Source organism: Lucilia sericata, unplaced genomic scaffold, assembly GCF_015586225.1.
Source record: "Lucilia sericata isolate MDLA Ls3-8-SP2 unplaced genomic scaffold, ASM1558622v1 Contig000144F_arrow, whole genome shotgun sequence".
NCBI lineage: Eukaryota > Metazoa > Arthropoda > Insecta > Diptera > Calliphoridae > Lucilia > Lucilia sericata.
This window is the reverse complement of record NW_023994176.1, coordinates 488,342-499,696: the sequence shown is the minus strand read 5'-3', so window position 1 is coordinate 499,696 and position 11,355 is coordinate 488,342. Positions and strand designations below refer to the sequence as shown.

Sequence of the window (11,355 nt, the reverse complement as noted above, 5' to 3'; positions counted from 1 at the left end):
TATTTTATTCTGATGCTTATTAGTTTAAGTGTTATTTTAGTAACAGTTAAGGATTTTTGTTGATATGTTTTGGTTTTTTCTTTAAGGATTTTTGGTTTTAAAAACTACTTTGCTAAATTGTTTTTATGTTTATTTTTTAATTTATGCTGTTTAGGTACTTTTAACTCTTTATTTATATTTCAAGTAAGTTTTATTATTATATTATTTTTTTTTTAATTTTTATTTTTCCAAGTCATAATGCTGTTGTTTGAATTTTAAAATAGTTTTTCTTTTTAACATGTGCAGTTTTTTTAAACAATATATTTCTTTATAAATTTTTAAGTGGGGTTTGTTTCCTTTCTCTGAGTTTCGTTTTTATTTCATGCTTTTGACCATTTTTTAGGGGCATTTCATTTGTTTATAAAAATAACTTTATTTATGACTTTTCTTTACATTCAATTGCCTTTTCTAAGAAATATTCCTTTAACATTTTTGTTGATAATTAATAATTAAATATATTTCTGTAGTTATAAATAATTGATAATAATAGGTACCTACTAGATTTATTTTGATATGTATCGTTTGTTTTGGTTTTCTTTTAAGTCTACTTTCATAAGGAAAATTTTTATCACGACATTTAGAGGTTAGAAAATGTTACAGAAAATTGTTGGTTTAAAGAAAAGAACTAAAACAGTACAATTTAATAGTTAAAAGAGTAATATTAAATGTAGTTTTACAAAAACTGTGGTTCAAAACGTGAAATAATATTTAAAAAAGTATCTTCATGGTATTTTTGAAAAAATAATTTTAGAATACTTTTTAAAATATACACTGAACTAGAACTAAACGAGAACATAACTGGAACATAACTGGAACAAAACTAGTACTGAACTAGTACTGAACTAGAACTGAACTAGAACTGAACTAGAACTGAACTAGAACTGAACTAGAACTGAACTAGAACTGAACTAGAACTGAACTAGAACTGAACTAGAACTGAACTAGAACTGAACTAGAACTGAACTAGAACTGAACTAGAACTGAACTAGAACTGAACTAGAACTGAACTAGAACTGAACTAGAACTGAACTAGAACTGAACTAGAACTGAACTAGAACTGAACTAGAACTGAACTAGAACTGAACTAGAACTGAACTAGAACTGAACTAGAACTGAACTAGAACTGAACTAGAACTGACTAGAACTGAACTAGAACTGAACTATAACTGAACTAGAACTGAACTAGAACTGAACTAGAACTGAACTAGAACTGAACTAGAACTGAACTAGAACTGAACTAGAACTGAACTAGAACTGAACTAGAACTGAACTAGAACTGAACTAGAACTGAACTAGAACTGAACTAGAACTGAACTAGAACTGAACTAGAACTGAACTAGAACTGAACTAGAACTGAACTAGAACTGAACTAGAACTGAACTAGAACTGAACTAGAACTGAACTAGAACTGAACTAGAACTGAACTACACTGAACTAGAACTGAACTAGAACTGAACTAGACTGAACTAGAACTGAACTAGAACTGAAATAGAACTGAACTAGAACTGAACTAGAACTGAACTAGAACTGAACTAGAACTGAACTAGAACTGAACTAGAACTGAACTAGAACTGACTAGAACTGAACTAGAACTGAACTAGAACTGAACTAGAACTGAACTAGAACTGAACTAGAACTGAACTAAAACTGAACTAAACTGAACTAGAACTGAACTAGAACTGAACTAGAACTGAACTAGAACTGAACTAGAACTGAACTAGAACTAGAACTGAACTAGAACTAGAACTGAACTAGAACTGAACTGAACTAGAACTGAACTAGAACTGAACTGAACTAGAACTGAACTAGAACTGAACTAGAACTGAACTGAACTAGAACTGAACTAGAACTGAACTAGAACTGAACTAGAACTGAACTAGAACTGAACTAGAACTGAACTAAAACTGAACTAAAACTGAACTAGAACTGAACTAGAACTGAACTAGAACTGAACTAGAACTAACTAGAACTGAACTAGAACTGAACTAGAACTGAACTAGAACTGAACTAGAACTGAACTAGACTGAACTAGAACTGAACTAGACTGAACTAGAACTGAACTAGAACTGAACTAGAACTGAACTAGAACTGAACTAGAACTGAACTAGAACTGAACGAAACTGAACTAGAACTGAACTAGAACTGAACTAGAACTGAACTAGAACTGAACTAGAACTGAACTAGAACTGAACTAGAACTGAACTAGAGCTGAACTAGAGCTGAACTAGAACTGAACTAGAACTGAACTAGAACTGAACTAGAACTGAACTACAACTGAACTAGAACTGAACTAGAACTGAACTAGAACTGAACTAGAACTGAACTAGAACTGAACTAGAACTGAACTAGAACTGAACTAGAACTGAACTAGAACTGAACTAGAACTGAACTAGAACTGACTAGAGCTGAACTAGAACTGAACTAGAACTGAACTAGAACTGAACTAGAACTGAACTAGAACTGAACTAGAATTGAACTAGAACTGAACTAAACTGAACTAGAACTGAACTCGAACTTAGCTTGAAAAAAAATGTTATACCACAGTTCTTGTAAAGAAAAGCTTTATGGTGATCTCAAAGCTTTCAATAGTAAGGGTCAGCTTTAATTACTCTTTTAAGTAGTAAATTTTAATTAAAATATAAATATAAAAAAAAAAATTAAAAAATCTAAAACATATTAGAACTTTGTTTATCCCAGTGCTACTAGGTTTTGCTAGGAAACCTATAATATTTTTTTTTGTAAATAAAAATAAATCCATTTTACTTTCATGCAGAGATTTTTTCGTTTTAATTTTTATTATTTTTTTGTAATAGTTTTTTATTTATTTTAATAAACGTTTTATTATATATATTTTGCAACAACATTTAAAATACTTTTCAAAAAAATTTATAATATTTTTATTTTTTTCTAAAAAAAATTCTATAGTTTTTATAATAAATTGATATGTAAGTGATTTTTTGTTTGTTTATATTTCTAGTTAAATATTTTTGTTGTCTATTTAACACTTAATTAGTTTTTTTTATTTTTTTAATAATATTTATCATTGTTTAGCAACAAATATTTGCCAGGACTTAAAGACTATATTTCAAAATTTTTTTTTATTTTTTTTTTTTAATATTTTATTAAAATAGTTTTTAATACGTTACTTCAGTAACGTTTCGCGAGTTTTTGCATAATATTTTAAATATTTTTTTTAACTGGGATTTGAAATCTTCTTTTTGTTAAAAGGTACTTTGATTGGTACTTAAATTTAGCTACTTTTTACCAAAAGTACTTTTTGTATTTTTGAAATTTTGCTTAAAATTTTGAAATTAATCCCAGTTAAAGAGTTTTCTTCATATTAATATTGTGGTAACGCTTTTAAAACTAGTTTTGCTTTTTTTAACATATTTTAACTTTTATTTAATATTAATATTTTTGAAATATTTTCTAATTTTTTTTTCATAATTTGAATAATTTTTCAACAATTATCATAGATACGGCATGCTATTCCTCTCTCTTTTTGTTAAAAAAAATTGTTGTTGTATTTTTTCTTCTTTAAAAAGGGAGTGTGTGTAAAACTTATTTCCATTTTTAAACTAAAAAAATATTTAAACATTTCTTTTTTATATATAATATTTCATTTACATTAATTTTTAGCTGCAGGGCTTTAAGGGGGATTTTCTAATACTACATTTTGTTTAATTAATATTTAAAATATATATTTTTTTTTCATATATATCATTACAACATTTCCTTTTTTATATATCATCTGGAAGGTTTAGTACTGATAGCTTTAAGTTGTTGTTTTTATTTTTCTTTTTTTTTTTAATAAATTGTGTGAGATACAGTTTATTTTCCATAAAGGAAACACATTAAGAGAAAACCTTTTAGTTTAAAAATTGTTTTTTTATAAAAAGAAAAGTTTTGAAAAAACACTTAATTTAAGAAAGTGCTTAAATTGTTTAATTGTTGCTTGTCATTTTTTTTTTAATTATATTTTTTTTGTAAAACATTTTTTTCATTGTTCTAGCCGATCCTGCTTCCGCATTTTAGTTAAATTTACACATTGTTTGTTTTTAATATTTTTAATGTTGATATTTTCATATTTTGCTTTTGAATTTACGCAAATGAACTTAATTTTTGTATGAAAACTTTTAATGAAAGACAACTTAATATAAGAAATTTTTTGTTCATGAAATAGAAAACTTAAAATTTAGAAGCTTTAGAGAGCGGCAGAAAATGTTTTTGTTTTTTTAAATATTTTTTTGTAATTTTTATGATTTTTTTTATAAAAAAGGAGAACAAAAAAACTGAAAAATAAATCATAATTTTTTTCATGATATTGCTACGGTTTGTTTGTGAGTGTTTGAGTGTGTAATATTACTATTTATATTTACTCACTCTCTTTTCAATAGTAATTTTCATAGGGAGTGCCTAAATATGAATAGAAACTGGGATTGATGGGGAGAGAATGTGCATAATAAAATCCAGAAGCCGGATCTGGCGCTACTCAATCTAAGAAACCGGTATTGACTAATTTTTCCAAAAAGAACTTAACATCACCCAGTTCGGAGTCTTTGATGCCCAGAGATTTCAACATGCCCAAGTCACCATTTTCCACAGCCATGAATACTGAGCGCAAATGTTCCAAATCGGAGCTGTAAAGTAAAGCAAATAATTATTCTCATAAACTGCCTAAAAGTATGCTATAGATATATATTGTCTCTCTTAAGTAAAACCAATACAAAGTATTGGATGTAGGAAAAAGTTTAAGGTCTCTCTGAAAGAACCAAATTATATGTCATTTCTTTAAAACTATTAAGAGTTGTAGCAATTTGTTTGTCTATTTTTCCACCTTTTAATATATTTGACATTCCAATACTTTTATTTACCCCTAATATTTCATATACATATGTATGCACATCTTGAACTTAATTTAATTGCTTTTATGAGCCTTTAGTATGTGTTTATTTGCTTTTGGCCATTCATTATTTAGCCTCCAAGCTGTTGTTGTACACAATATTTTATTGCCATACTCATTGCCTTTTTTTGTGTCAACGTTGCAATTATTTTGCCAACCCATTTTATGGTTGTCATGTTTTAATCTAATAGAAACTGTAAGTTTAAAAACGACCTTAAGCCAGAAATTAAAGCAAAAAGGTTTTAGGTTATTAAATATTATTTTAAAATTCCAAGAAACATTTGTATGCGGTTAAAATGTGACAAGAACTTTAAATTCAGCCAAATATTTAAACCCCATAGGAAATTTCCAGCAACAGTTAAAAACAAATTTTGGGTAAATTTCTAAATGTATAGTTTTTTCATGTTCGGATCTAGTTCATGTTCAGTTCTAGTTCAGTTCTAGTTCAGTTCTAGTTCAGTTCTAGTTCAGTTCTAGTTCAGTTCTAGTTCAGTTCTAGTTCATTCTAGTTCAGTTCTAGTTCAGTTCTAGTTCAGTTCTAGTTCAGTTCTAGTTCAGTTCTAGTTCAGTTCTAGTTCAGTTCTAGTTCAGTTCTAGTTCAGTTCTAGTTCAGTTCTAGTTCAGTTCTAGTTCAGTTCTAGTTCAGTTCTAGTTCAGTTCTAGTTCAGTTCTAGTTCAGTTCTAGTTCAGTTCTAGTTCAGTTCTAGTTCAGTTCTAGTTCAGTTCTAGTTCAGTTCTAGTTCAGTTCTAGTTCAGTTCTAGTTCAGTTCTAGTTCAGTTCTAGTTCAGTTCTAGTTCAGTTCTAGTTCAGTTCTAGTTCAGTTCTAGTTCAGTTCTAGTTCAGTTCTAGTTCAGTTCTAGTTCAGTTCTAGTTCAGTTCTAGTTCAGTTCTAGTTCAGTTCTAGTTCAGTTATAGTTCGTTCTAGTTCAGTTCTAGTTCAGTTCTAGTTCAGTTCTAGTTCAGTTCTAGTTCTAGTTCAGTTCTAGTTTCAGTTCTAGTTCAGTTCTAGTTCAGTTCTAGTTCAGTTCTAGTCAGTTCTAGTTCAGTTCTAGTTCAGTTTCTAGTCAGTTCTTCAGTTCTAGTTCAGTTCTAGTTCAGTTCTAGTTCAGTTCTAGTTCAGTTCTAGTTCAGTTCTAGTTCAGTTCTAGTTCAGTTCTAGTTCAGTTCGTTCAGTTAGTCAGTTCTAGTTCAGTTCTAGTTCAGTTCTAGTTCAGTTCTAGTTCAGTTCTAGTTCAGTTCTAGTTCAGTTCTAGTTCTAGTTCCGTTCTAGTTCAGTTTCTAGTTCAGTTCTAGTTCAGTTCTAGTTCAGTTCGTTATAGTTCAGTTCTAGTTCAGTTCTAGTTCAGTTCTAGTTCAGTTCTAGTTCAGTTCTAGTATCCGTCTAGTTCAGTTCTAGTTCAGTTCTAGTTCAGTTCTAGTTCAGTTCTAGTTCAGTTCTAGTTCAGTTCTAGTTCAGTTCTAGTTCAGTTCTAGTTCAGTTCTAGTTCAGTTTTAGTTAAGTTATAATTTCAACAGCAAATTTAAAAAAAAAAATACTAAAAATTTGTTTTCTAAATGAAACTGCTCTAATAATTCCTTTATTGGGACATATTGTCCTTGACCTTGATAATCTACATATTTTTTTTTCTTTTGTACAAAAATTTAATATTTTCCATCTTTAAATAAACTGCACTTCATTAATGATAAATTAAGTGGTTTGTATTAACAACAAAATGTATTGTAAACAAAAAAGTACATAAAATTTAAATGCAATTTAACAGCATGTGAATGGATTATTTTACAAAACCACAAGAACCAACCTAGTGTGAATTTATTAAATTCTAAATAAATACTTACATATTTAAATTTTGCTACAAAAAATTAAAGCACAAAAACAAGTACATTAAAATTAACAATATTTAAGTAGCTTTAACTAGCAAATACAGTTTAGGATACATATAAGAGAATACATATGTATGTGCTTGGTTTTTTTTTCTTTTATTCTAAAAGTTTTAGTCTCTGAAGTATTTTAAATATTTATATGGCCCCAAAGTTGGAGAAAACAAGCAGTCAAACAACTAGTTATTAGCTAAAACAAAAAAAAATTAAGCTAATGGCAAGAGTTGTTATGTTTGAAAAACAACTCTTAAGTTTAGAGCTTAAATTCTAATGTTCATGTAAAAGTATGACAAAATTTAAAACATTTTTTTTTTGGATCTTTAACATTTGAACCACATTTAAATCTGTTCTAAGTGCTATCTTTTGTCAACCACTAATACTTTGATATGTTTTTTTTGTGTAGGTATTCCCACACTACTAGAACTAGTGCTACTTACCGCATAAATGTAGTGCTGCACCAAAATCTTCTATAGTCTGAGATTCACTTAAAGCAATGGCGACCTTTTCCACACCGCCCAAGGGTGAGAGAGCATCACGAGCTTTGCTGCCGAAAAGTTTTTTCCAAATAATTGGGACCATGTGAGGCCAAAAGACTTTGCAGGAATGAGGCGGTTTCTTCAACAGGTGGTCGTTTGGCTGGAAGAAGAATACCAGAGATGGGGGGTTGTTAAACTTAGTATAACTTTTTAAATATTAAAGACACAATTTATGTGGTTTTATGTTGTTTTAAAACTTATATGGTAAATTGTGATTTATGTTAATAACTGTATAACAATGTGTAAAACTATAGACTAATATGTTGGGATACTGTTGGGAATAGAAATTACAAGAGATGGAGAGAGAGCTGATTTGAAATTTTTTGAAAATTTTGCTGTTTTTAAAAATTTTTTCAAAAAAATTAGCTATTTTTAGTAATTTTTTTCTAAATTTGCTATTTTTAGTAAACTTTTCAAAAATTTGCTATTTTTAGTAATTTTTTTCTAAATTTGCTAATTTTAGTAAACTTTTCAAAATTTGCTATTTTAGTAATTTTTTCAAAAATTTGCTATTTTTAGTAAATTTCTCAAAATATGGCTATTATAGTACGTAAGTACACTAACTAACGGAACGCACTTACTAACGATCGAACTAGCTAACGAACTAACGAACGAACGAACGAAACGAACTAACGAACTAACGAACGAACTACGAACGAACGAAGCTAATAACGATACGAACAAGAAGCACGAACGAACGAACGAACGCTAACGAACAACAAGAACGAACTAACGAACGAACTAACGAACGAACGAACGATACGAACGAACGAACGAACGAACTGAACGAACGAACTAACGAACTAACGAACGAACGTAACTAACCCGAACTGAACGAACGAATTCGAACGAACAACGAACAAACTAACCGAACTAACTAACTAACGACTAACTAACTAACTAACTAACTAACTAACTAACTACTAACTAACTACTAAACTACTAACTAACAACTAACTAACTAACTAACTAACTACTACTAACTAACTAACTACTACTAACTAACTAACTAACTAACTAACTACCTAACTAACTACTACTAACTAACTAACTAACTAACTAACTAACTAACTAACTAACTAATAACTAACTAACTAACTAACTAACTAACTAACTAACTAACTAACTAACTAACTACTAACTAACTAACTAACTAACTAACTACTAACTACTAACTAACTAACTAACTAACTACTAACTAACTAACTACTAACTAACTAACTACTAACTAACTACTAACTAACTAACTAACTAACTAACTAACTAACTAACTAACTAACTAACTAACTAACTAACTAACGAACTAACTAACTAACTAACTAACTAACTAACTAACTAACTAACTAACTAACTAACTAACTAACTAACTACTAACTAACTAACTAACTAACTAACTAACTACCTAACTAACTAACGAACTAACTAACTACTAACTAACTAACTAACTAACTAACTAACTACTACCTAACTAACTAAACTAACTAACTAACTAACTAACTAACTACTACTACTAACTACTAACTAACTAACTAACTAACTACTAACTACTAACTACTAACTACTAACTAACTAACTAACTAACTAACTAACTAACTACTAACTACTAACTACTAACTAACTAACTAACTAACTAACTAACTAACTAACTAAACTAACCTAAACTAACTAACTAACTAACTAACTAACTAACTAACTACCTAACTAACTAACTAACTAACTAATAACTAACTACAACTAACTAACTAACTAACTAACTAACTAACTAACTAACTAACGAACTAACTAACTAACTAACTAACTAACTAAAACTAACTAACTAACTAAAACTAACTAACTGAAAATTTTGCATTCTCTGCAATTTTCTGCAAAACTTATTTTCTCATTTAAAAACAAAACGTTCAAATGCAGTAGAAGTAAAATCCAAATTTAACATGTCCTTAGGCTAGACATAATCTAATATATCAAAAAACAGAACATAACAAAATAGTTGTTAAGAACATATAAATTTAATTTTCATCCTTTTATATTTATTTTTATGTTAAAGTTTTGCCTTAAGCATCCATTTAATTCAATTCAATTGAATTGAGTTCTTGTTTTTTTGTTCTCGTCATAAAATCTTCTTGATTTACTAGACTGTTGAGTAATCATTTTTTTTATTACATTTCTAGTTGTTGTTGCCGTTTGTACATAACTTAAATATTCTATGACCACCAACATCATTGCCTTAGTCCTTTCTCTTTTACATTCTGAATTCTAAATTATTTACACTTTCTATTTAATGTGTATATATTTGTATCCTTCCCTTTCACTGCTCGGTTGGTGTCTGTGTGTGTATTTAATTTTGGTTGTTTCATACAAATACATGAACATTTAGATTTTATGATCCTGTAATCAATATAAATTGCACTTAAATACACAAGATGGAAAAGTCATCCAAAGGCTCTCAAGTCATCCGATTATAAAATATAGTTAGTGGTCGTTTGTTGTACAACATAGTAAATAAAATTATTGAGACAGACAGTCTGAGTAAAACCTCCTCATTATAAGCCGTTAGATACTTAAGAGCAACAGTGTAATTTGCAAATGGTTTGTGAGTGAGTGAGTGCAAGTACAAGTATTTGTTGCTACACAAGGACATCAAATTTAATATGAGTACAATTTTGGAAATTGTGGTCTTAGTAAATATTAATTTGTCTTTTCGAAGCAAATCCTTGAATTATATACAGCTAGCACAAAAGTTCTTAAATATTCAAATCTGTACGAAGGACATACAAAAAGAGTTTTGTTTATTCTAATCAAATTTATAATTAAACACAATAACAAACTAAGCAGCAGAACAAGAACTTGTTCTAAAAGCTATGAAACAGAATTTTGTTATTTCATGAACTCATACATATTTATATTTTAGCTTTAAGCTCAAATGCTACTTTTATCAATTTAATTTAATTGTTTATTTTAATCCAAAAAAAAATGCAACAAATTGATTGATTTAATCAATCAACAATATTCAATATTTGTTCGAGTCTTTAAAAAAATATAACAAAAACAACTAAGAAATAAAAAAAAATATATTTTGTAATATATTCCACTAACTAAGCAAACATATTGTTGAGTCCCTGTTGAGAAACAACCACAATTTCACCAACAAAAGTACAACATAAAACTAAATTGCTAAAAGTTTCGTTTAACTCTAAGATAAGGGTCATATACAATCGCACACACACTCAGCTCAGAAATTTTTGCAAACAAGGATACTTAAAAACACACACACACTCAAATTCATAGTGAACAAATTATTAACAATTCTTATAGGAAAATACTCACACAGCAGTAAATTTTAAACAACTAAAACAAAAACTAGAATAGACTAGACTATAGATTCGGACATTAGACTATGAACTATAGACTAGACTATAGACTAGGACTATAGACCTCGATATAGACTAGACTATACGCTAGACTACTAGACTAGACTATAGACTAGACTATAGACTAGACTATAGACTAGACTATAGACTAGACTATAGACTAGACTATAGACTAGACTATAGACTAGACTATAGACTAGACTATAGACTAGACTATAGACTAGACTATAGACTAGACTATAGACTAGACTATAGACTAGACTATAGACTAGACTATAGACTAGACTATAGATAGACTATAGACTAGACTATAGACTAGACTATAGACTAGACTATAGAATAGACTATAGACTAGACTATAGACTAGACTATAGACTAGACTATAGACTAGACTATAGACTAGACTATAGACTAGACTATAGACTAGGACTATAGACTAGACTATAGACTAGACTAAGACTAGACTATAGACTAGACTATAGACTAGACTATAGACTAGACTATAGACTAGACTATAGACTAGACTATAGACTAGACTATAGACTAGACTATGACTAGACTATAGACTAGACTATAGACTAGCTATAGACTAGACTATAGACTAGACTATAGACTAGACTATAGACTAGA

At 28.8% G+C, this 11,355-nt stretch overlaps 1 protein-coding gene across 1 annotated transcript in view; it reads right to left on the bottom strand.

The window, feature by feature from the left end:
* Positions 1-4,531: 4,531 nt before the first annotated feature.
* The window catches only part of LOC119601134 (IDLSRF-like peptide), a 111,952-nt gene continuing 105,128 nt past the window's right edge, over positions 4,532-11,355 (bottom strand). The window contains 4 exon segments of the mRNA XM_037951894.1: positions 4,532-4,679; positions 6,730-6,742; positions 7,259-7,379; positions 7,381-7,457. Coding sequence (XP_037807822.1) covers positions 4,532-4,679; positions 6,730-6,742; positions 7,259-7,379; positions 7,381-7,457 — 359 coding nt within the window.